The sequence below is a fragment of the Equus quagga genome, chromosome 1 (assembly GCF_021613505.1).
Source record: "Equus quagga isolate Etosha38 chromosome 1, UCLA_HA_Equagga_1.0, whole genome shotgun sequence".
NCBI classification, from domain to species: Eukaryota; Metazoa; Chordata; class Mammalia; order Perissodactyla; family Equidae; genus Equus; species Equus quagga.
Genome location: NC_060267.1, coordinates 174,213,608 through 174,239,282, shown reverse-complemented (window position 1 = coordinate 174,239,282; position 25,675 = coordinate 174,213,608). Strand labels below are relative to the sequence as shown.

The 25,675-nt window shown below is 50.6% G+C and overlaps 1 protein-coding gene across 8 annotated transcripts in view; it reads right to left on the bottom strand.

The window, feature by feature from the left end:
* PXYLP1 (2-phosphoxylose phosphatase 1) overlaps nucleotides 1-25,675 on the bottom strand; it is a 67,649-nt gene that overhangs the window by 19,028 nt on the left and 22,946 nt on the right. For 4 of the 8 annotated variants that reach the window (XM_046675890.1, XM_046675880.1, XM_046675917.1 and 1 more), the window contains one exon: nucleotides 15,373-15,504. In XM_046675890.1, the coding sequence (XP_046531846.1) occupies nucleotides 15,373-15,451 (79 nt within the window). In that variant the 5' untranslated portion in view covers nucleotides 15,452-15,504. Of the gene's footprint in view, nucleotides 1-3,909; nucleotides 4,059-4,875; nucleotides 5,079-13,340; nucleotides 13,692-15,372; nucleotides 15,505-25,675 lie in introns of those variants that run through there. The other 4 variants (XM_046675934.1, XM_046675926.1, XM_046675943.1 and 1 more) reach the window with 4 other exon arrangements.

Here is a 25,675-nt window from a genome sequence, read left to right as displayed (position 1 = left end):
GTCCCTGATCCCATTATTCTACATCTTGGAATCTATTCGACAAAGATATCAATTCCCGTCACAAAGATGTATGGCCAAAGAGATTCACTGAGTGCTGTTTGTAATAACAAAAAAGGAAAATAACCTAAATATCCATCATTAGCAGAACAGAATGTTATATCCATACTGTGGAATATTCTGCCACCGTTAAAAAGAACGGAAAAGAATCAAAGATAAATGAAGCAAATAAACCAAGTCACTGGATATTTACATGATTCTCTTTGTGTAAAGAAAAACCAAACGATAAATGGATGAATATACAGGCATTTGTTTATTATGTAAATGCAAAGAAGAATGTCCACAAGGACATCCGTCACCATGCAGCAGTGGTTTCCTCCGGGCAATGGGTGGAATGGGGTAAGAAGAAGTATTTTTACTTGTTTTTCTATAAATGTCTACATTGTTTTATATATACACACACATATATATATTTATAGTAAGAATGTTACATACGTCCTATATGAATAGAAATATATGTATCTTCCTATAATGTCTAGATACACTTTTTTTTTTTTTTTTTTTTTACTATTAGCATATTTTCATTCATTACTTGCGTTAGTCATGTTAAAACAAGTGCTGGTGCTTCACCAACTCAAAATTAGCTCTTTGGCTGGTCCTAGAGCCACTTTCTTTCCAGAAAGGGGCCAGAACTGCTAACACACAACCCAGATGTTGGAGGTAATTTACTATGGGGGATTTGTGCCGGAGCAAGGGAATGAGGAAAAGTAGATATCCTAAGGCAGCATCTTAATGATCCCATTCTCCTGGCTGTGTGGCACCCCACAGTCCTTAACTCTGCTCCTTTATGAAATGGTACCACAGGTGGCCTCTTGGCCATGCCTTGGGCACAGTCCCTTTGAGTCTGGGCCAGGGACCGGTGCAGCTAAGAAGACATAACATGAGTGACACAGGGACAGTGGGCCATGGATCCCTGGGCATCCCAGAGTCTCCAAGGTTTGCTGGTTTATCTGTAAGCACATGGAGTAAGGTCTGTTGGGACAGCCACTTAGGAACTGCTATAGACTGAACGTTTGTGTCCTCTCAAAGTTCACGTGTTGAAACCCTAACCACTAAAGGGATGGTATTTGGAAGTGAGGCCTTTGGGAAGTGATTAGGTCATGAGGGTGGAGCCCTCAGGAATGGGACTGTGACCTTGTAAAAGAGACCTATTTCTGCCATCTTTGGTTACAGCAAGAAGATGCATAAGAGGGCCCTCACCAGACACCGAATCTGCCAGCACCTTGATCTTGGACTTCCCAACCTTCAGAATGCAAAGAAATAAAATTTCTGTTGTTTGTAAGCCACCCAGTTTATGGTATTTGTTAAGTAGCCCAATGGACTAAGACAGGAACCATGGTGGTTGGGTCCAAATGACACACCCACAACCCCAGGAAGCAGTGGTTTGAAAGCCCCAGATAAAGAGTGGGTGGTAATCAGGGACCTTTCACCCAGAAAGACTTATCTGCTGCCTCCTCTGCCATCTGGGCCTGTGGGCCTTGCCCACAAGCTGCTGAGATTACCCCGTGCCATGTGCACCTTCTTGAGTCACCAGGACGCAGGGAAGTCCATGCAGGCCCTTTGAGGGCTCCTCCAGATACCAGACATTCAGGGGAGGTTCTAGTGTGTAGAAACCGTGAGTGAGACGTCTCCCCAGCTCCATCTCCCTGCATCCCGCCCTTAAGTTGGTTCTCACTGTCCTGAACTGCTCAGAGCCGCCCCCACTCCCCAGGATGTTTCTCACCCATGCTCCTCCCTTTGCTGGCAGCTCTACCCGCACCCCATCTCTGTTCCCCAAATCTGGCCAACTCCATAACTGATCCCAGGGGTCACCCTGCCAGGAGGCCCACCCCGAATGCCCAAGCAGTTTCGACATCCCTCTTTTATGAGCCCACCTGGTCCTGGCTGCCATCCTGGCTCACATTCCAGTAGATGTAAGCAGAAGTGTCCAGACTTTGTCAACCCACCACCTCAAACGCCCAGAGGGCTGGAACTGTGCCTCTCTCATGTTTATATTCCCCGGCCAACCAGCACAGGATGGGCCCTCCATAAACCCTTGTTGAAGTGAAGGCCTGCTCTGAGCCAGGCACTGTGCTCCATGCTTTTGATGAAATCTCACATTGAATCCTCATCATGGGAGCTCTAAGGGAGAGGGTTACCCAACCAGCCTGGGAAGTGGCGATCATCTAAGCAGGCTTCCTCGAGAAGACACCGAAGCTGGCCTGAAAGGCTGAAGAGGAGCTGGCTACGCGCGGAAGAGGAGAGGAGGACAAGAGAGGGCTGTGTAGCATGGGCAAACAGAGACAAGAGGCAGCAAGTTGGCTCAAGACACCCTTTGAGGCCTGGTCCACTCGGCTCCACCAGGGCTGACATGCAGGGAGCCCTGGGAGACATCAGCTGCGAAGGAGCCTGAAGGAGCAGCCCCTGGGCTGGAGGCTGCCTCGGCCCTGGCTGCTGCAGGACTCACCACATCAGCTCTGCTGGGCTCGCCAGGGTCACCTGGACAAAGGGGGTCGAGGGGCAAGCTCAGGGGCTGAGGGGCCTGGGGCTCCAGTGCTTCTCCTGGCAGGCCTCGCCCAGGTCCCCAACTCCTCCAGCCGCCCTGTGGGACAATTAGGAATCTGCTGACCTCAAGCAGATGACAGCAGCTCAAATGTCATCAGGCAAGAAAAACAGACTGTGGGAGCACTGGAAGGGACAGTGGGCAGGTAAATAGATGGGAAGACAAGGACTTTCATTGTGTAGGTGTAAAACCCCAGGAATCTAGGTGAGTACCCTGGGGCTACTGCACCGCCATGGCCAACACGAATAACAGAAGAGGAGGCATCTTTTATTGATAATTAACCTGGTCCCAATGGGTATGCAACTTCCCCAAGGAGTGATTTCCAAGCAGAGACTTCCATAAGCCACTTGTGGACAGGAGTCTCTCTCATTTATGGCTGCTTTATCTGCTCATCTCATCTACAATCACTTTCATCCTGTCGGCACCTCTATAACCTTCTTGTGTAAAGATGCTAGTGGGGTCTCAGTGTCAAAGAAAAGGCAGAGAACATTACCTCTAAGGCAGTTCCTTGGGCCCCCTCACTTGTAAAAGCAACTAGTAAACTTCTTAGAATCGTGAAACAATCAGGCGTTGTCCGCGTGGACAGCGTAGCCTCTCCCCTCTCTCCCCATTCCACCCTCCCCAAGGCACAGAGGATGAATCCATGTGCGTTATTAGCACACATTCCGTAGCTGTGACTAGGACACAAGCCAAACTGGCCCGCACTGCTTCTTCCAGCTCTGGACCTCACGCTGGGAAGAGTAACCAGCAGCCAGGCAAAGCAGCTCAGGCAGAGGCTGGTCAAGGGGCTTGCCCAGGGCCCTGCAGCCTGTAAGCAGGCCTGCTAATCTCTCAGGTCTAGTATTTATGCATCTTGCACTCAGTCATCCAACATTTACTGAGCATCTGCTGGGAATTCCTCAGAGAATAAGAGTAGACAGTCTCTGCCTCCTGGAGTTTACAATCCCATTGGGGAGGGTGGTGAGATATTAAAAAAGAAAGGAGGAGCAGAAAGCATATGGCCATTAAGGGGGCACTGGCCTCCACACACCCTGGTCACTGGTTTGGGGGTGAGGAGCAGGAAGGGTGCAGGAAAGACCTGGATATAGAGGAGATACTGGGAAGTCACCACAAGAGGGGTCAACAGCCTTGGGCAGAACAGGACCTACCAGCAAGCCTTGGCCCAGGAGCCACAGTGGACTCGTCTACAGCGACACGTCTCATCTAATGACAATTTGCTTCCTCTAATTTTTGCTTATTTTATTGATGGTCCCCATGGAATAGAGGAAAGGAGAGAAAAGACCCCAGGTCAGGGTCAGATCATAACTTACCAGCACAGGTCGTAGGCCACAAGCCCCTGTCTGGCCTTGGGCCTCAGGCCACCCTAGTTACTTCCACAAACTTGGTGATCCACAAGGTCAGTAGGTGATGTTACAGCCAGGTGTCTGCAGCCAGCCCATGACCTGAGAGTCACTCTGACCTGCACAAAGACAGGCCAGTGTCCTTCCCCCAGGGCACCAAGCCAACATCCACAATCTCTAGCTCATCTCCCCATACCAGGACTCTGGCCCAGGGCAGAGGACAAAAATCTTAAAAAAAAGAATGCACACCTGGCCTTCTTCCACCATCTCTAGCCTTAAGAGTCTGCTGTATGCAAGCCCTTTACAGGTGCCTAAACACCCGACTTTGACAGAGCATTGTCAGGGCCCCACCCCAGGTCAGACCACTGCCCCTCTTTTCCTTCTGTGTAGTGGCTCCTCCCCCTGCCAACCCCGTGGTGTGGTGGGGGTATTCACGCTGCTCCTCCAGGATCCCATCCTTGTCAAGCTGACTGCTCCAGGGATGGGGACCTGACCCTAGCCAACTGTGCCAATAAAGGCCCTTCCAGGAAAGAGAGGCGTCCCCACGTGGAAGAGTCAGTCTTATAAGGAGTCAGGTGGCCTCTGAACCCCTGCCTCCTGCCATCCCTGCCTCGGCTCTAGGCTGCCTCCCATGGTACCTAGACGTGTGCTGTTTACTTGTCAGCTCTTCCTCTGATTATACTGACACCCTGGCAGATTAAAGTGAGGTGTCAGGGATCCCCAGGCGTCCCAGCGAAGGCGGGTATGATGGAGCTGAAGTGCTGGCTCAGCTCTGCCTCCACTGCTCCGGGCTCTGCTGCCCACAGCCACATCACTGACTGCACCAGCAAAGGCGCGGCCCACCATCCACTTTTTACCCACCTAGCTCCAGAGCCTGCCTCCCCCTTGTCGGGACCTCAGCCCTGGGCTGGCCACCTCCCTGGGGGCTATAGTCACCTCTTCTTTGGGACTCCTTTTCCAGAGCTACCAAAGTCTACCCTCAGTCTCCTCTGCTGTCCATGATTATGAATGCAAGGAGGTGGCACAGGGCTGGGGGCCAAACAGTCACAAAGGCCGGGGTTCAAGTCCTGGCTCTGTTACTTCCTAGCTGTGTGACCTTGGGCAGGTACTCCCGCCTCACCATGGCTCATTTTCTCCATCTGTAAAACGAAGATGATGACACCTGTGTCAGGGTGGCGGTGAGGACGACTTGAGACATCACCTATTGTGAAAGACCACGAAGTGCCTGCAATGTGGTAAGGGATCCAGAAGTGCTGCTTCCCCTTGCTGTGATTATCCTTGCTCCTTACAGGCTCCTAAAAGGTGCTCCTTTCACCTAGGGAGCGGGAAGGGATGCTGACCCTCTCTGTCCACGCGTTTCACAGACGCTCAACAATCCAGTTTCGCCTCCCCTCTCAACCACCCCAATTTTAGAAGCTTCTCTGACTCCCTTAAATACATTCAGCTCATCCAAGATGGCGCCTTCTCATAAGCTAAGACACCCCTAGCCCTGTCATCTGATTTCTCTCTCCCAGTAATCCAAAAGGCTCTTGAATTCTCTCTCCTTCACTGGCCTGCCAAAGAATAATGATTTGTTCTTATAGGCAATTCCCACAATTCCCCTAGTGCTCCTCAACCCACTAGGTTGTCTTAAATGACATTCTGCCTCGACCCTGCAATGAATATAAAGATGCCTGTGTGTAATTCTCATATATAAACCAGAATCACGACACCAGAGCCCACAGTTTTGCTATTTGCCTCTGGTCACTTGTTTTTAAAGGCAGGGCTAGAAACCCCGTGTACAGGTGTGATGTGAGAAACCAAGTCCCCATCTGTACACCCGGAGAGACTTGGTTTTACAGAGACAAGATTATCACACAGTTGAACCCCCAGTTCCCTTTCTGATGTATCCACTTGGGGCCACAATACAACACCAATCTTTTTCGTTATCCTCCTCCTTACTCATTCTTCATTCCTCATTCTCGTTGCCTCATGGGGAACCGCTGTTAGATGAGAATCCAGTAGGTGCTTTGGCGCCAGTGATAAGCCTGGTCCTATGCAGGAGCCAGTGAGCCACTGCAGGGGTGGCTCCCACGGGGTTGGGGGCTCAGCTCCGGCCCCAGGCTGTCCCAAGCTCTTATTTCCACCCTGCCTGGTCGTTCCCTCTGGCATCTGCCACTGAGACCTCAGTCCACAGGACTCCAGAGTGCAGGGGCAGGGGTCCCACATAGCCTGAGCTTAAGCCCAGCTGCGTCCTCCTAGAGGGACCAGGACACCTCGCACTCCTCTGGGGCCACTGATAACTGGCCTCGACCTAACAGGGCCCTCTGGGTTAGATGATGCAAGCACCAAGGACTCCAAATCATGACAGACGCTAGAAATCAGAGAGACGTCCAGGTCAGGCCCTAAAAAGAACTAGGAAGGAACCCCAGCCATCCGTAACCATCTCAGGGCCTGCCCCCTCTGCCTCACCTCTGAGAAGCTGATACAAGCTACCGATCCTCACCCCTGAAAGAAGACTGCAAACAGAAGCTTTGCCTTCGATTCCCGGGGGTTCACAGCACCCCTGAAACCATGCGAGACAATGCAGACGTCCGTGGACTCAGGCTAAGGACCCACTGTACCTGGAAACAGGTTTCCAATCTCGACACCCTCGAGAAGAGTTTTTTTTTTCTTTTTTCAAAATGAAAAGGGATCTTTACATTTCATATAAACATGTGTTGATCCTAAAATAGCCATTCAACACTAAGGTATAAAAAGAAGTGAGAATCACCCATAACCTTCCCACCCAGAGAACCCACAGTGGACATTTTAGTGTGCATGTGCAGCTGGATGTCCTGCCAGAGATTCAACCCGTGCGACCGTCCATGTTCTGCTGGGAACGGTGACAGAGTCACTGGGGCCCAAGGATACTGTTCCCCTCCCCCAAGAGGAATGAATGAGTTCTGTGTCTCAAAGGTCTGCACCCCATTGAGGTCACCAAACCAACCACCCAGGAAGGTGGCCAGTCATCTGCCTTCTGTGGGAAGGGTGAAAAGGAAGGGGGGCGGTTTGGGGAGGCCACCTCAGGGAAAGCGACAATGCAGCTGAGGGAGGGGCCTGCGCCCTAAGGTATCTGGACCTCATGAGACCAGCATCCCACCCTCTGGCAGAGCCCCGGGGCTGGGGAGAGGCAGAGCTATGGGTGGGTTCCAGGTTCCCTGAGGGGCAGACCCCTGGCCAGTAGGGTCCAGCCCCTTAGAGGACACAGGAAAAAAAGGGAGGGAGGCAAGAGGTGATGCTGGAGCCTGAGCCAGATAAATCACAGAGGGCGTCGCATCCTGTCCCTCCCACCCAGGGGCAGCCAGGCTTTGCTGGGCCCCCGTGGGCAACCGTGCGCTGCGGCCACATTGGCAGGAGGACAGTGAGAGGTTCCCAGAGTGCTCTGTGTATACTCCTGACTGCACCCTCTCATTCAGGATTCAGATTCTGCCCCCCAGCCCTCATTCTGAGCAGCTTCACAAACTGCCCCCTCCACCCCTGGCCCCCAAGGCAGTGGGCGGGCCTCTTCCACATCACAGGGCTCCACTCTGATTATCTGATTACCACTTACTTCACTTCGAGGTGGACTTTCTTGTTTTTTTTTTTTTAATGTCATCAGCTTAGGGCTGGAGCCCTGTTGCTAAGACAAAAGGGAGCTGGTCAGTGCACTTGGAGCAAACTCCACCCAGCCACTCCCACCATGTCCTTGGCTCACCTCCATTCAGTGGTTACTCTGACAAAACATCCTGCAGCTTTCTCTCCTCTTTTGTCTTCCTCGTCACACAGTCTGGCATCTGCAGACACTCCTGAATTCACTACTTTCACTGCCACTTCCTAGTTTTACTAACTCATAGCTCCCCCTGCTCTAAAATGGGAGAGTCCCCACTTATCAACACTGCTGACTGGACACACACACACATATTCCCATGTAAAAGTACCATCCGTCCTTTCATGTGATGGACAACCTCTACGTCAGCACAGGCAGGTCCATGTCATCAGGGTGTAATGCACGCAGGAGCGTTCACTGTTGGACACTTCGGGTGCCTTCCCCATTAGAAGCCGTGATGCAATAAACGTCTGTGAACGTACATCCCTGTCCTCTCGTCTATTGTTAGGAGAAATTCCCTAAGATCAGAAGCTAAAAAGGAAGGAAAGAAGGAAGAAGGGAGGGAGGGAGGGAGGAGAGAGAGAAACAAACAAGGCCCCCACCTGGAAGAAAACCAGAGATGAGCCACAGACATAAGTGCTCATTCGGAGCTGAGGGAAGGGCCTGCTCCCCGAGACTCTTACCACCACCACCCCCAACACAACGACCACAGGAGCTTAAGACGGTGTGATGAAAGGTGACTTTTCAGGCTTAATTTTGTCACTTATCTACAGATTTTTTTTACCCACTGATAGTTAACTCTGTGTGGTAGCTGGACACAAAGCAGTCAGAGAAAAAGCAAAATTAAAACTCTCGGAAATCAAACAGATGAGATGAAGATATTATGACAGAACTCAGCTTAAAAAATGCAAGCCCTCATTTTCAATTCCTTATTCTTTTTAACTCTAACTCACCAAAATGAAAACCCAGGAGGAAACTTATTGTGGCTTTTAAAGTAGACTGCACAGTTCATCGGGCCCTTGGCATTCTAAGCGTCACAGTCCCAGAGTTTGTCACCAAAACACATTAAGATCTTCATGAACCCCCAAATTCACACATTCCACGGGGCACGTGATTTTCTCCATAAAATGTACCCAGGACAAAGAGGAGAGAATGATGAAGGCACCCCCCTCTCCACTGCCCCCCAGGGCGGGATGGGGGCCTCTCAGCTGGAGCTCTAGATTTGTGCCTCAGCAAAATCCCTGCCCTGACATGCCACGGGCCCTCAGGGTGCCCACAAAGAGGCGAGCTGCAAACGCTGACAGCCAACCTCAAAGAGCGGCCGAGGCTGAGGAAGCCCGGTCTGAGCAACCGAGGTGAGTGTCACAACAGCCAGGCAGGTTTTCAGGGCCTCCTCGCTCTCCTACCCAGAGGCAATGTTGCTTTAATTTCTACACTATTCTACCAAGCATGGCCAGTCTCTTTCCAGCAGACAACAGGCCCAAAGAACATAAGGGAGAGGATACGGGGGCCGGGGGCTACAAGACAGTGAGGGCTCTGCAGGGAAGAAAGGTGCCAGGGGAACTTCTGGACACACACTCACACACCACACTCACATATGCCACTCACACCCATCACACACTCACACCACACTCACGTACGCCACTCACATCCATCACACACTCACACATAGCACACACTCACATAGACACTGCAACACTCACACACACCACACACTCTCACACACACCCTGCACACTCACATACATACCACACACACACACTCACATATATACTACTCATACACACGCACACGGCTGGCTAAGCTGAGCTCCTCAGCTGCCCCCCTTAGCGCTTGGGGCGGGTCACCTGCCTCCCTGGCTTTGGGACCCCACCTCTCGGCTGCTGCTCTGTCTCCTTCATGGCCTCTGTCCTGTCTGTCTGCCCAGGTTTCGTCTCTGCCCTGTCCTCTTTTCCCTCTACCAGCACCACAGGGCACGGACTCTGGAGCCCACAGCCACTCGGCAGAGGGGGGCTGAGGAGAAAGGGAGAGCTCACGCTCCCCAAGGTGGCAGCCCCCTCCCAGCGGCTCAGCTACGGGGGGCTGTCCCTGCAAGTGGGCTCGGCTTGCTGGACAGCCTGGTTTTGAAAAGAGGGGCTGGAAGTTTATATGAAATTGCCTAGTTTTAAAACGTTAGTAAATAAATTAAAAAATATGAAAACACTGGTTGGGCCAAACTAAGCAAGTCCACAGGCTGTGGGTCTGGAGCGACTTCCCCACGCTGCTGGGAGATCTGGTCTCCCCAGGCCAGGGCTTCTCCAACAGTGAACACAAAGTCCCCAAACAGGGGCTTTGCACAGGGTCTCCTGGAGGTTCTGCCCTGAAATTCACCCTCAGGCAGGACACTGCACCCATTTTGGCCTTGGGCACCTCCAATGACCCCTACGTACCTCAGCGACTCCCCCAGGTGCCCCCCTTGCGCTGCCCCAGCTCATCCATGTGCCTTGTCCTCATCCTCTTCTCTTCTTGCTCTGAGCACTCTCCCTGGGCCTCCTCATCCAGACCCAGGGAGCCATCAGCCCCACATGGTTGACCTTCCAGTCTATGTTCTGGGCATTTCCTTCAGCCTTCAGCACACTCATCCAGAGGGATGAAATGTCCATGTGAATGAACGCATGAACGGAGGAAGGATAGAGGCATCTCCTGAACTACCCGAGCCAGGCTCCTATGTGCCATGGTGGAGGCCTCCCCTTCTCCCATCACCCTGGTCCCACTACGCCGCCAACAGCTGTTAGTCCACAGCATCACCCTGACACCTCTGGCTTCGCTTCCTCCTTTCAGGGCCAATACCTTCATTGGAGCCACCCTCAGCCTTTTAATAGAGGAGCAAAATGGGCCTCCAGCTGCCTCCCATCATCATCCTCCCATCCGCTTCTGAATAGGTAGTGCCCAAATTTTCTTTCCTTGTTGAGTCAGTGTCATGAGTATGCACAACTTTCCTTGAGTTTACAAATGCTCCCAGGAGTGTTGGAAAGCTCACCCAGGGAGCTTGTTTAGAAATGCAGATTTCTAGGTTCCACTCCCACCAAGATTCTGAGTCTGTGGGGAGGAACACAAAATGTGCTCTCTTCTTTTTGGAATATACATGTTACCAAGCTCCCTCTAACAATGTGCTCGGGAGACCACACTTTGGCAAATGCTGTACCGGACTGCGGTCCTTCCCAGACACAAATCCGATGGTGTCTTCCCTGCTTCAGTGGCTCCCCACACCTTCAGGATGTCATGTGGTGATGGAGGTGGCCCCAGCCTTCGTCCAACTTCACAGCTACACACAGGTGACTAACCTGGTCCTGCTCTCTCTTGTTCTGCCTTTGCACATCCATCTCCATCTGCCAGGAATGCCCTTCTCAGCTTCCTCCTTGGCCAACTTCTACTCATCTCTCAAGGATGAGGCTTGGACATCACCTCCTCTGGGAGCCTTCCCTGACCTCCCAGCCTTGATTAGCTTCTTGTTCTCTATCCTCCCATATCACCCTGCCATAAATTATCTCTAATTCACTTTCTTTAACAAACATGCATATAACAATTATTATGTGGTAGGTATTATTTTAGGTGTTTTATAAATATCAGCTCACTTAATCCTTTACCAATCCTATGAAATAGGAACTCTCATTATCCCCATTTTACAGATGAGGAAACCAAGGCGTGGAGAGGGTAAACATCGTGCCTGAGGTCACACAGCTGGGAAGCGGCAGGACCGGGACTCGATCGAGGCTGTCTGGCTCCAGGGTCCACGTTCTTTCCCACCTTACCTTACATGCTGCTGCCTCTTACCTGTCCTAGCACACTGTACACTGTTCCAGGTGTCCGTCCGTGATTCCCTCCCCTACACAGACAGCTCCTGTGGCCTCAAGAGATTAAACTCCCAGCCCAGCTCCTAGCACTCAGTGGAAACTCAAAGAGAGTTTGCAAACTCAAGGAAAGTTGTGCATACTCATGACACTGACTCAGCAAGGCAAGATAAAATTCATACACCTCAGAGTGCGAAGAGACTTCAATGGGATCAGGTCCAATGACCTGCCTACTATCCTACTCTTCACAGAGCGACGCTCCAGAGTCTGCACACCACCCACTCCGCCTCCACCCGACGCAGACTTAGCAAGCTCTTCCCCACGCCTAACTGACATGGTCTCCATGGTCACCTGGGCCACACAGAGCAGGTCCGACTCCTCTTGCAGGGAGGGCTCATCAGATACTGAAGACAACACTGGCTTTCACTTCTGCAGGTTAACCCACCTCTCTTCCACCCGAGGATCTGAATTTCCAGTCCACCTTAGATATTTCCCTGAGAAGCTGCTCTGGTTAATGAGGGCAATGCCCAGAAGGTAACCCCTCATATATGGGTGCCATGTGCCCAGTGTAGACTGATCTCCACCATGGCCAATGAACTCTCATCAAGAAAGAAAGAAATGTATGATATATTTCAAAAGCTCTCTCGACAAGTGGCTGAAGTAACATAAGACTTTGGGCATAAGACTTCTGGCAGCCTTTGGGACACCAAGAGCTCTGGATTCTGAGGATGGTGCATTATGACAGCACTCTGCACTGTTGCTCAAAAGGCTTATGTTGACTATGCTTCCCCGAGCCAAGGGTTTTCTCACAAGGTCTCCGTTCTCACACCGATGTTGCAAAGCAGCAACAATTAACTCTGTTTTACAGAAGAAGATACAGAGGCTCTGGGAGGTCCAACTTGCCAGGGGCACACAGCTGCTAAGTGCCAGAGCAGCATTCAAATCCAAGGCTGTGATTCCAGAGCCTGCGCTCCTGTCACGCTGCCATCTTGGGAATGCCACTTGGAACATGGCGCAATGAGCATAAAATATGCATGAAGGGAACGCTGGGTTGAGGCAGGAAAATGGATGATCGCAAATGAGCAGAAAAAGCAGAACCATGACTAACCAATCGCAAGTCCTCGGAGCCCACAGTCTTTCCCTGTCGCACTAAAGGAGTCCTTCAACTTGAGAAGTTATTTTGCCACTTGGACGCATTTTAGCTGGAATAACTAGAGATATTTATGCCCTACTCGTTCTCCTCTATGATTTGAACGTCAGGAATTTCAGAATGTCCCCGTTTCCAAACTCAAAAACATCAAGGACTTGAAACTACAAAATGAATGATTTTCATTAAAGGCTATTGGCATGTAGCAAGTCATTAGTACCATTTAAAATAAACATATCTTGAGAAACTATGAACTGTATCTTAATCTTTTTTCTATCCTTTCCCTACCTCTTCCACCCCGACAGTGTAGACAAATGCCCGACACACATAAGCACTTAGTAAATATATGTGGGTTCATGTATGCATTTTGTGTACCAAGGGGGAGAAATGCTTATTTAAAAAGCCTGATTTTTTAATTGTATCCTAGGTCATAACTTTCTCATATTCAAAATATCAGAAAAAGAAAACTACCGAAAGACAAAATAAAATACATAATCATTTCAGAAAACGAAACTATACTGTTCACTTAAAGCATGAGAAAACCAAGTTATATTTGATTGCCTCAAATACATTACCTAAAATAATTATATGTGCTAATTTGGTATTCAAAAATTAGTCAAAAGAAATGGTACAGAAAAAGTCCGTGTATTTTAGGGTAAGGACCAATTCTGAGAGTTACTTTAGCGTCTACCTTTGTCTTATGGATTAGTGCAGTTTCTTACACCATAATAATTAGCAACCAATAAAGTAATTAAATAAATAAGGCAATTAAACGCCGTTTCCGCAGAAATGGGTAAATTCCAAACTTACAGTTTACCTAGAAATAGAAGAGCAGAAAGAACGTCCATAGCTGATGTCTTTCCGAACTTCAACGCATCCGAGAGTGAAGAGCTCAGACCCAGGCAGCCTAATTTATCCTGCAAAATTTTCCTTAAAAAAACTATGGCTGAAAATTGGCTCTCCTCAAACAGAAGGTACTTTCAGGAGAGTTATATAAGCAAAACACACAGGCCAATTCAGCAGCGTGGAAACCACCTCATGCAAGAGAAACGCAGCAAACACAAGTGACCCACACTCACGGCTCAGAACCCGTCAGCTTCTCAGGACAAACATCAAGGTCGGTTGTAACCTCCCACCTCTCCAACCGAAGGATGGAAAATTTTTAATGAAAAGCTAAACAAACCACTCAGAGTCCTAACTTAGTTTTTGAAAAGGATTCCTATTTTATGGTTCATTAACCGTCTAGAGTTATCCGTCAACTTCCCAGGCCCACCTTCTCTTGACCTCTCCTTATGCTAGAAGGATAAAATGAGTATTTTAAATTCTCCTTACTATTAGAAATAGCCAGTCATGTGCACCAGACATGTGCACGGAATATGTCACAAATTGGAGGCGAATTAGGGAAACTTGCTCAAAGCCTCCTCTCTTCAAACCACTTACTCCAAATGCCAAGCCTGTCCCACGTCCTCGGCACACTCAGAACACCCCACTCGCTGAGCCACCTGCTCTTTCCATCAGTCAAACTGTGACAGGAACACCACCTCCTCACGGGGCCGTCCCAGGCGGAGATGGGCACCAACCACGCATCTCCCACCCGTCAGGGTGAGGTGGGAAAATGGAGGGAAGGCAGGCGACAGTAAAAACACAATTCTCAGCCTCGTGCAGAGACATTCCCTCAGCTTCAAGCAGACAGCCCCACGAGGGAAGGGAAGTAGGGTCAGCCTGCTGTTCAGAGCAGGTGTAGATTCATCCACTCATTTAACAAACATTCATGAAACACCGACTGTGTGGTTGGCAGTGCTGGTCCCCAGAGTATAGAGGAAACAGGACAGGGTCCCTGCTCTCAGAGAGCAGACAGTCTTATAGAAGGAAAAGACACAGAACTGAGAATTATGATACTGCACGGCTGGCGCAGAAGGGGAGCAGATTCAGGGCATCCTGGATGTATATCAAAGAAGCACCAGACTCAGGTGGGGGCTCATGGAAGCCTCCTGGAGGAGAAACGGGCTGAGTGAACCATGTGGAGGGGAGGATGGGAGGGAGGTGAGGAGGCGAGCACTCCGGGCAGAGGGGCAGCAGGATCCGGGCACAGAGAACAGACTGGCGAGGAGAGAATGCCACTCGACTCGGCAAAGCTATGGCATAGAGTCCAAGGGGAGAGAGGAGCCACAGAGGGCTAAGGGCCTCCCAGAGACCGCGGCCACCACGGAAGGGCTCCACCAAGTCGTTGCTGGGGCCTGCATGTGAGGATGGCCACTCTCGGGGGAGCAGTGGGTGCGCAGATGTGGGGCCCAGCCCACGCACCAGCTCCCAGTGAAGGCCAAAGTGCTAGGCGCTGAGTCGCAGACTGGTTCATCAGCTCTTGGCTCATCACACGGGACTTCCCATGCACAGTCACCACTGCCCGGTGACCTAACCCCCAACCCTCCCCAGCAACTCCAGCTGCCCAGCTCACTGAACATAAGATGGACACCCAACCCTCAAAGAACCAACCAGCGGGCCACACACCTCTGCTCTGTGAGACTCAGTACAACGAGAGACAAGCTGAGCCACTCAACATCTCTGCCTTGGTAACCTGACTTGAGAACAACTCAGCAGTTTAGGGATCGATGCAGAAGCCAAAAACGTGTCGCCAGGCCCAGGAGGCCCTCTTGCTCCTCCTGGCCAAAACCGCACACCCAGAGGTTTAGGATTCCTACTCAGACCATCCACCATCAGCCTCATCGTTCATCTGAAAGCAACGGCTTTGGGGACTACTTGCCTCCTCCCCACAAGGGCCCTTTCTTTCAGAACAAAGCCCCCTCCCCTCCCAGGCCCCAGCGACGCCCCGGCAACACCCCAATACTCACAGAACTGCAGGCTGAGGCTCACGAAGGCCAGCAGCGCAGCCAGGGCCAGCAGCAGCAAGAAGCGACTGCGGAAAAGCATTATTATTTGTTCTATTTTCTCTTCATGGTTTCACCTCAAATCGGGAACACGTCCTGTGAATAAAGCAGAGGCAAGAAACATGTGTTCCGAGGTGGAAAACCAAGTTCGTCAACTGAAAATAATCCAATTAGCCGAGTCCTCTGGCAGGGAAGCGTGAATCCTGGTCGCACAACAACAGCGTGCTGTGGCTCCTGTCTTTGCCCCCAGATAAGGCCAGCAGAGGATGCTCCCTGCAACCGAGCAAGAGCAAACCAGCCTGTGAATGCTCCATGAGGCCACCAGGGCCTGACCTTCCCAAGGAAAACCGTAAGGAAGCTTATGGAGCACTCACGGCAGGTCAGACAATGAAGTCCTTCCACGGACTGGCCCACGCTCACCCATGCTGACCCCCAACTTCTAAATCTTCAACCTTTTTTGATAAACTCTTTGCTAAGATGACTCTTGTCTTCTTTAATTTCAATCATTAACCTGAACGTCAATTGCTACCAAGTGTCCCACAGGAAGGCCTACAGGGGACAGCTGGGGTGTGCCCTGTGCCGGAGGAGGATTTGTTCCCACACCAAGGAACCCCATCTGCTAATGAGAGACCTCCCCCCACCCTGGACCCCGGAGCCCATTTCGGCTGCATCCATGGGTCTTTGTGCAGCCCCACCCCACCATTCTAACCTCCTCTAACCACACTAGGACTGTGCAAAAGGATTTTTTTTTAAATGCTGAATGAAGCCTTAAATGTCCGTTCTGTGAAAAAAGTAGCTGGCTGCTCCAGGTTTTACCCCATCGGTCTTAGATACCAACTCCACTTCCCGGGTCTCATTGGGGTTTGAAATAGAGCTTGAACAACACAGTCTCTCCAGAAAAGCCTCTTCAACTCCAGTAAGATTATAACGGTAATTTCAAACCTGATTTTCGCAGCAGAATCTTCCTCCTTCAAATACAGTCCCCTTCAGAGCCCCAACAGGCAAAACCAGGTAAAGCTCTGTTTTACCAGAGGGTCGCACAACTTTGGGAAAATACTAAAAGCTACTGAACCGTACGCTTTGGGTGAATTGTATGCTATGTGAATTATATCTCAACAAAGTGGTTTTTCAAAAAAGCATATCTGCAGGGAATGAAGCAGTAGCCAGACCCCTCGAGTCTCTTACTTGCTCCCCCAAGGGTCCTGCAGGGGAGTCTAAGAACTACCCCTTTAAAGGGATTTATCAGGACTGGCCACCAAAAGAGAACATTTGCTAAAAGATTGATGAAAACACACTTGCACGTCACAACTGAGCCGGTACATTGGGCGACCAGCATCTCTGTTAACAAACAGATCCCATTTTCACACCTGCAAATAAGCACTGCGTCTGTCCCTTTAGTCACCACCCCTAACCAACGGCCAGTGCCCAGTGTCCCAAGATGATCTGCAACCCCTCTTGGGGACACTGCTCCCCCTGCCCTGGAGCGGACTCACCAGCCCACAAGCTCTCTGCGTCTCTGGCTAAAACAACACTATTCTGGCTGATCCCACCCAGGATTTAACATATTTGGGGCCCCAAAGAAACGTTTTCTGTTTCCAAAATTCAAACTCCCCAAAGGCTTCACCCAAGGGCGTTTGAAAGGACATGCACAGACTGGAAGGCATCTCCGCAGAATCTGTGCTTGGTGAGAAGCTGCGGCCAGGACTTCTGCACTGAATTCCCGAGGAGGCCAAGGTCACAGTAAGAGACAGAATGTGGGCCATCTGACCGTGGCCCTGCAGGGTTCCCTCCTGTGGCAACCCTGGATGCCGACGAACCCCAATCCTAGATATAACACATCAAGCCTGGGTAGCTCTGGGCCCCTGATCCTTGCCTGAGGTCTCTGAGAGTCATCATAGTCCACTCTCTTGTACCCTTGACCTTGGGCGTGTCCTTGGCAATGCTCATCCGATGGTTCAACAGTAAACTCTCCCCAAAGGAAAAAAACCACAGTCAAATCAAAGTCACAGTCTCTCTGCCCTCCACTCTGGACAGCTCCCAGGAGAGGAGCATGGAAGGCGACAACAGTCACCTGCTGATACTGGCCAGTGTTTCTAAACATACCCCACTTGGGTGGATTCTCAGCGCTCCCTCGGCCACCCTTCCCCAGGGTGGAGGCCCTCAGCAGCTTCCTGCCAGGCAGCCTCCAACCTTTGCTCTGCTCCTCCAGGAAACAGGAACTTTCCCCGGGTTTCCACTCACTGAGCACAGTGGGAGCCAGCTGCCCTTGACTGTGGGGCCCTCGACCTCACCCCGTTCATGCTCTGCAGGGCAGGCAATTGCGTTTCTAACACACAGGCAGGAAACCCAAACTCCAGGGTGCAAGGTTATTAAGTTGTGGTAACGAGATACAAAGCAAGATCTCCGTGCCTCTAAAGTTCTTTCTCATGTGTTATAGGGTCTCCCTCAGTGTCCACACACTGATTCTAGTTATGGATCCACACACAATCAGCTAACTTTGGCACATGCCAGCTTCTTAGATCCTGAGGATGGCCAGCCCTCCTGGCTAAACAGCCTGTGGGTTTCAGAACCTCTCCTTATCTCAGTCACTCCTGATTGAATCTATTCTTCTTTATCAATGATCTTCTTACAGGGTGATCCTTTTAATTTGGGGAACGTGAGTGGGGTGCGTGGGTGAGATGAGATCACAGGATGGGGAGAGGGCACAGAGCCGATGTCTCCTTTTGGGGGCCCCTGTACCCCCAACAACAAACATGCTGGGGCTCTTCTTCATGCCTTCCTCACCCTCGAATATGCTACCCCCTTCTGTTGAGGCCAATGCCGTCTTTGGAAGGTCTCCTTTCCCTTTACATGAGCATCTTCAAGAGTTCTGCCTGGCAGATGGCCTTTGGGGGTCTTTCAGAGTTCCACTGTTAGGAGGGTTCTGCAGTCCTTGCTGCCTAAAGATGTTCTTGTGGGACCACACCAGCAGTGCGGTGCAGAGAAAGGGGCACAGCACGTGGAGTCAGACATATCTGAGTCAGAACATTGAGCTTGGTGGCATAGGCCAAGTTACTTAACCTCTCTGAGACTCAGTTTGCTGATCTGTAAATCGGGACTAATTCCCTCCAGAGGTTGTGAGGAGTAAATTAAAAGGCTAAGTACAATCTCCAGCGTATGGTAGACATTCTAAAGAAAATGGCAGTACTAGCTTCATTACCTGCTCATCTTCTATCAGTTCACTTTGCTGTTTCTTCCCTCCTCCCGGGAAACAGGACTAGAGTTTCTTAACCTGTTGGTTGGCTCCTCTAGGTACGTGAGTACTGAGCGTTCACATGTTCTTGTCCACATCCCTCCCTCTGTAGCTCCGGCTGTCTTCAGCCTCTCACTCTGAGCCTGGGAAGCAAACTTGCTGGCCCTGGGAAACCACCCACCCTGGTTTCTGAGCCTTGTGGCATGTCTTGCTTTAGCATCTCAGAGACCAGACCTGCCTCTTGGCCACTCTGCGTTTGGGTGTAGGAGGTGAGAGCCCGTCTTCCGGTGCCGGGCCAGGTCTGGCCCTTCAACCACTTCCTGCCTCCAGCCTCTCAGGGGATTTTCCATCACACTTATTGGCAGATGAGGCCACTAAAACTGCTAAGCACACCGCCTATGGTTTTGCCTGACACTGCCTTTTCATACGAGGATTAATCACAACACAGTTCAGAGACGTCTTCAGACGGGCATTAGGTGGAGACAACTGTTACTTCCTGAGTTAAATCTCAGGCTCCTAGGCTGATTGACTTGTTGCAGGGATGGTCCCCAGTTTGTTCCTGCCTTTCTGTATCCATGGCCTTGTGCAGTCTCCTCCCACACTGACTCTAAGCTTGGACAAGGTATATGCATTGGCCAATGGGACAACAGCAAATGAGCTGCAAGCAGAGGCTTGAAAAGTACTCACACACTGGGGCTTGTCCTCCTTTGCTGCCTTTGGAACACTGAGACCACCACATGAAGATGCCCAGGCTAGCTGCTGGAGGAGGAGAGACCACAAGAAGCCAAGGCAAGCAGTCCTGGCTGAGGTTCTCTTTCAACAATCAGCTTGCCAATCACCACGCACGTGTGCGAGGCCATCCCCCACCATCCAGCCCCACCACACCACCAGTAGATGGACATCGGGAGAGTCAGCCCAGACTAAAAGAGGTACATGGCCAACCCACAGATCACAGGCAAATGTAACAGTTGCTGTTTTAAGCCACTAAGTTTTCAGAGTCTGAAACAAAGCAACATCTAACTGACCCAATAGAGAGGGAATACCTTGCGTCTTTACCAGGAAATTCTCAGCCAGGGCCTACGGCGCACAGCCTCATCTGCAGGCCCCAGGCGCAAAGCTCCATCTTGTCTACATTTCACAATGTGCTGAGTGCTTTTGGAGAAATGGGCTATATTTAGTTCTAGATTTAAAACACTGAGGATATGTTGGGTGAACCAGATGGCTGGGATCACGTGACTGCCTTACTGCTTTTAGTTTTTGGGCTCCTGGCATCTCTGCGTATCTCTGGCTTTTCACTTGATGGCACAGGCCTGGATCTGGGAACACCCACTCTTGCCCCTGGCACTCTCTGGGTAGTTACGCCCTCCCCCTTCTGACTCTCCTTTGGCAGCCTCCAAATGCCAAATGCCAAGCAATGGTCAGAATCCCCTTACTTCCAGTTGTGCTAGGACCAGCCTAAAGCGCACATGGCCCTGGGTGGGGGAGATCGACACTGAGCCCAGGGAAAAACACATGCCTTCTTCTGGAGCCAATTTCCCGAGAAAACTTAGAGAGGAAGGTCATGCTTTGTTCTTACATTTTTTTAAATGGCTAAAAATGATGATGTAATCCAAAATCCACGTGGATTTGAAGTTTGTGTCTGCAGTTGGAGCTGGGCCCCAATGTGTGTGCGTACGCATGCGTGTCCAGGGTGGGCACTGGGGGCACGATCCCGCCCTGGGGTGTTTCCTCACTGGGGCCACCTCCTTGGTGGAAGAGACCGAAAGGAGGCCTGGTGTAGTGGAGAGCGGGAGGCTTAGAGACCGGCAGCTCTGCGGTCAGCTCCCTGATCTGCGGCTGTTTTCAGTGTGCACACTGGACAACTGCCTGGCTTCAGTTTTCTGAGTTTCAGGATCCCAATCTTTAAACAAAAGTGGGGATAGGAGTATGAAAGAGAAAGAAGGTGGTGAGGAGCAAAGATCATGATATGCAGAGCACTTGGCACAGAGTCAGTACATTCTGTGTTTGACTCCGGGCTCTGGAGGAACCTGACAGGCCCAGACACCCCCATCTAAACACAACGACTCACCCCTTGCCCTGAGCTGCTGCTTCTGCTCCATGCTGTGGTTCCTCTTCAAAAGCCTGGCCACTGCCCACTTCCCTCCTCACTGGCCCCAGCCGTCGGGGCAGGCAGCCACGTCTGCAGCCCGTTCCCGGCTCCTCCACCACGGCAAGCCTTCCTTGCAGCTGACTCAGCTGTGGTGTCCCTGCCTCACCACAGGTTTTCCAGCCTGGAACATGTGTCTCAGCCTCTGTTGGCCTCATGCTAGGAGGACAAGGACTACCAGCCAATGGGCTCTCTCTGTGGCCCCAGCTCCGGCCCCATTTCCCAGAGCCCCCTTTATCTTTTTCCATCCCTAGGGAAGAGGCTCATGCAGCCACTCAAGAGGTCATGCAATCCTTGGGCTCCCTTCTGGCCATCTTCCTGCATCCTCCCTCCATGGGGGCTCTGTAGGCACACCCCCCCCAGGGTCTACTGCAGCCCCTCCAGACACCCCATCAGACCAGTCCAAGTCATGCCAAGTGACAGCCAGGACTCTGGGCCCACAACAGAAGCCTTGCAGCCCGCTCACTCACACCCAGAAAGGGAAGTCCACAGGAATTCACTGCCACACCATCAGGGTGAGGCGCTGAGGGGTCACAGCCTCCTTCAGCACAGCCCCCACATCTAAGCCTCAAACACCTTTCAAGTCCCATCACCTTCCACGGCACGGATGCTCATGGCTCAACACGGCATCAGGACCAAATCCAATGCCTATAAACATTTCAGTGGAAACAACTATCTTATGTTATAGGCTGAACATATAAGTTTCCAGTCATCAGCCGTCTCCTGGGTATAGCCTCAGCCCCCTGCGCTAAACCACACGGTAAAAAGACCTTAATCAAGAAAGAGAATAACTCTGAATTCCTCATGAAACAGCAAAAAATAAAACAAACAGAAAGCTCAGCTAACTCAGCTTTACAACAGATTTGAACAGTGAAAGAAAATATTTTAGAATAAAATTCTTTAAAAAAGTACTAGTTACCAGGTAGTTGCCATTATATTATGATAAATACCATTTCTGGATGAAGAGGAAAAAGGAACACGTCAGAGGCATTTCTACAAGCTCCCACCCTACGCCAGCGAGTTCCAGAGCCCACGTCCTGGCCTGGGTTTTCACCTCATAAGAGCTGGAAATGCCACATCTAGGGACTGTGGTCTCAGGGGCCCCTTCAAAGTGTACAGAATGTAGGGTTTCAGACATGACCACGACTGCTTGAAAGAAAAATGTGCACTCAATTACCTCTCATTTGTGTAGTTAAAATACCGTTACCAGGAATAGAAAGATGGTATTTAAAAAAATGCTTTAAAATGTATTCTATACTTTGATTTTTTTTTTTTTTGGTCCTAATAATTTTGGCCTAAGTAAATACAGCATTATAATTTAAAAAAAAACACCTCATTTACAATTGTGAACTAAATACGAACCAAGCAAAGGTAAAAGCTACATCTTAACAATCTTCCCTTGTCCAAGGTCACCTCAAAGTAGAGTTTAATTGCAAAATCAAAGATGCTTGGCTAAGAATAAACCAACCCTAAAGTCTGATGAATGAATGACAGATTCAGAACCTCCTGGAAACCCCAGGCAGCGGGACAGGCACCAAGGAGGCTGTGGGCTCCCAGCAGTTATTCACATCCCAGTTATCCGAATTCAGCTAATTTGCAGGCTCGGGTCTAAAGGTTGAAACCACTTCATTCATCCAGTCAATAAAGTCGACTCAAACCAACCTATTCCCCAAGGGCCAGTATGTTGTCGGGCACCGTCCAAAGTGCTCAGGACACAGGACACAGCTTCTGCCACCTTGAAGCTCACAGCTGAAATGTACAAAAGTTTATGGGAGAAATGATATGAGATCTAGGAATTGCTTTAAAATATTCTAGGAGGAGGGAGCACGCTGAGGAGGAATCAAGGAAACAAGACTGGCAAAATGTTGACAATTGTTGAAGCTAGGTGACGGATCCTTGAGGGTGCATCACACGACCCTCTCTGCTTTTGTGTATGTTGGAAATTAAAAGTAAAAAAAAAAAAAAAGTGAAAAAAAAAGGAAGTTCGTGGTCTGGTCAGTGGAGCAATGAGTAAATAGACCATCAGGCCATACGAAACCAGTGCCATGGGGGCTGGGAGGAGCGGGGAGCGGGGTTGGGACGGGTGGTTGGGGAGGAGACAACACTGAGGCCAAGAGAGGGTAGCCAGGCTTTCGGACAGAGCTTAAGCTTGCAGAGCAGACTAGAGCTGGTGCATTTGTTTTTTGTTTGTTTGTTTTTTCTGCTTTATCTCCCCAAAACCCGCCCCCCCCGTACACAGTTGTATATCTTAGTTGCAGGTCCTTCTAGTTGTGGGATGTGGGACACCGCCTCAATGTAGCCTGACGAGTGGTGCCATGTCCGCACCCAGCATCCGAACATTGGGCCGCCGCAGCGGAGCGCGCGAACTTAACCACTCGGCCACGGAGCCGGACCCTGGAGCTGGTGCATTTGTAATCGCATTTTAGGAAAACAGAAACAGCACTAAGTAAGACCACTGTTCGGGGGCGGGGGGGGAGGGATTGCATAGTTCGAGTGAGAGGAGCGAGGGGAAGGAGGGGGTTAGTCCAGGCACCAACCAAGAGTTGCACACGCACTGATGCCCAGGCCCTCCCAGGAGTCCCTTCAGGGCACAATGCCACTGAGCTCCAGGTGGAGCAGGAAGAGGTTTGATCCCAGGATCCCTGCGACCAAGCACTTCCAGCTTGACGGACAGGCCCACTTCATGGACTGACCCTCATTTTCTAGGGTCAGGGCTCTCTCCTCCCAGTGCCAGCCTCCTTCAGAAATACAGAACAGGAGCAGGCCCTGAGACCTCCCTGCTCCTCAGGACTACTAGCCATGTGGTGTGCCTCCCCTTGAACATTCTGCACTTTGTCCCACAGGGGACCCTCCCAGGGCTCCTCTCTCACCTGTGCACTCTTTTCCTGAAGCATAGCTTGTCTTCTACCCTGGGGTAGTGAGGGGTGATGTGACCCATACAACGTCATGCCCAGACGTGACAGGAATGGCAACAGCCTAGCTTTTGGGTAACCAGCAGGGGGCCAATCAATGCTGCAGATGGATAAAGGGTAGCCTCAGGCCCAATGCTCATTCACCCTGCTTTCAGGGCTGGCTCTGATCGGGCCACACCCCACAAGTCCCACCTCAAATCCCAGGTCTTCCCACAACGCGTGGCCAAGTGCGTGGCCTCAGGGGTCAGATGTTAGGTCTAGAGTCCTTCTCCAACCCTTACTGAGGCCCAGTTTCCCCATCTATGAAATGGGAACAATCACAGGCTCCATCTCATAGGTTGTGTAAGGGCTAATGGGGTTAGTACGTGTAAGGGACACAGCCCCATATCCGGCTCCACGTGCACTCAATAAAAGTTAGTGACTTCTCTTAACGGTTTCAATAGCCAACACCCATACGTGAGGTACTCACCCTGCTGCCCCCTTGTTTCTGCCCTCACTTTAGAAATAGGATGCTAGTGGGACCATGCCAGAGAAAGTCAGAGTTTGAAGAAGTTTTATTTATGTATTTATTTATTTGCAGGGGAAGATTTGCTCTAAGCTAACATCTATTGCCAATCTTCCTCCTTTTTTTCCCCTTCCTTTTCCCCCCAAAGCCCCAGTACATAGTTGAGTACAGTTGTAAGTTCTTCTGGTTCTTCTACGTGAGCCACTGCCACAGCATGGCAACTGGGTGTGGTTCCATTCCAGGGAACTAAACCCAGGTTGCTGAAGTGGAGCGCACTGAACTTTAACCGCTAAGCCATCGGGGCTTGCTCTGAAGAGGTTTTAAACACCACCTGGTTCAAATGTCTTGGGTGACCAGAAGAGAGGCTGGGACAGGTCAGAACTGCCAAAAGGCTCCAGGATGCTCAGGTAGCCTGGCCCTCAGGGCTCAAACCCTTGCTTCACAATCAGAGAGTGGCACCTAGTGCTCTGTCCTTGTCATGTTCTTCCTCGTCACTGTCGAGGACACACTATGTGGCAGACACTTCTAACTGTCCCCCGGTGTCTACTCTCTCCTTCTTACTAACTAGGTTTTAGCCAGATACATGACCACCCAGCTAGAGATAACATTTCCCAGACTCCTTTACAACTAGCTGTTGTCATATGACCAAGTTCTGGCCAATGAGCTGTGATTGAAAGGAACGTGTGCAAGTCTAGGTCAAAAGGAGGCCACCTGCCCTATCCCCCTCTGCCCTTCCTTCTTCCCCTTTCCCACGTTCTGAATCAGTGGCATGGTGGTGAGCCAGCTTTCTTGATGCACGTGGGTCAACATCCTAGTGGATCACAGAGAAGAACCTTAGATGACAACATGCGGCAGGCCACCTATCTCCTTGAGTGCCTACCAGCTCCAACTGTTCTAGGAGAGAAAAAACAATCTTACAAACTTTTTAAGTCACTGTTCTTTCACTTCTGCTAAAGCAGCCAAACCAATATTCTAACGAGTGCTGTAGCACTAAAAGACATTGGTCCTCCTCGTGGGGGCTCCCTCTGTAGGTGGTGAGGAAGAAGCACAAACGCATTCATGATGAAATGCATTAGGCAGAAAAACCTCACCACTGACCAGGCGGAATGTCACTCGTAGATATGGTATAAACGAGACACGGTCGTGGTAACCTTTGTTCAGTCTGAGTTTTATTTTTTGTTTTATCTTAAATAATTAATGTATCTGTGAAGACGGCTTGGCTGCAGGCAACAGAAAACCCCAGCTAACACAAAGGGACTCACCAACAGTCTCACATTAACAAGTCACAGGGTCAGGAACAGCAGCTCCAGGGGAGTTAATTCAGCAACTCCTAGGCATCATCAGGAAGCGGCATCTTTCCATCTCTGGGTTCTCCGCCATCCTCTGTGTTTGTCCTGTCCCTAGGATGGCTTCCCTCAAGGGTCTTAAGATAGTGACCACACTCCGAGGCACTGCAGCCACACTTGCAACGT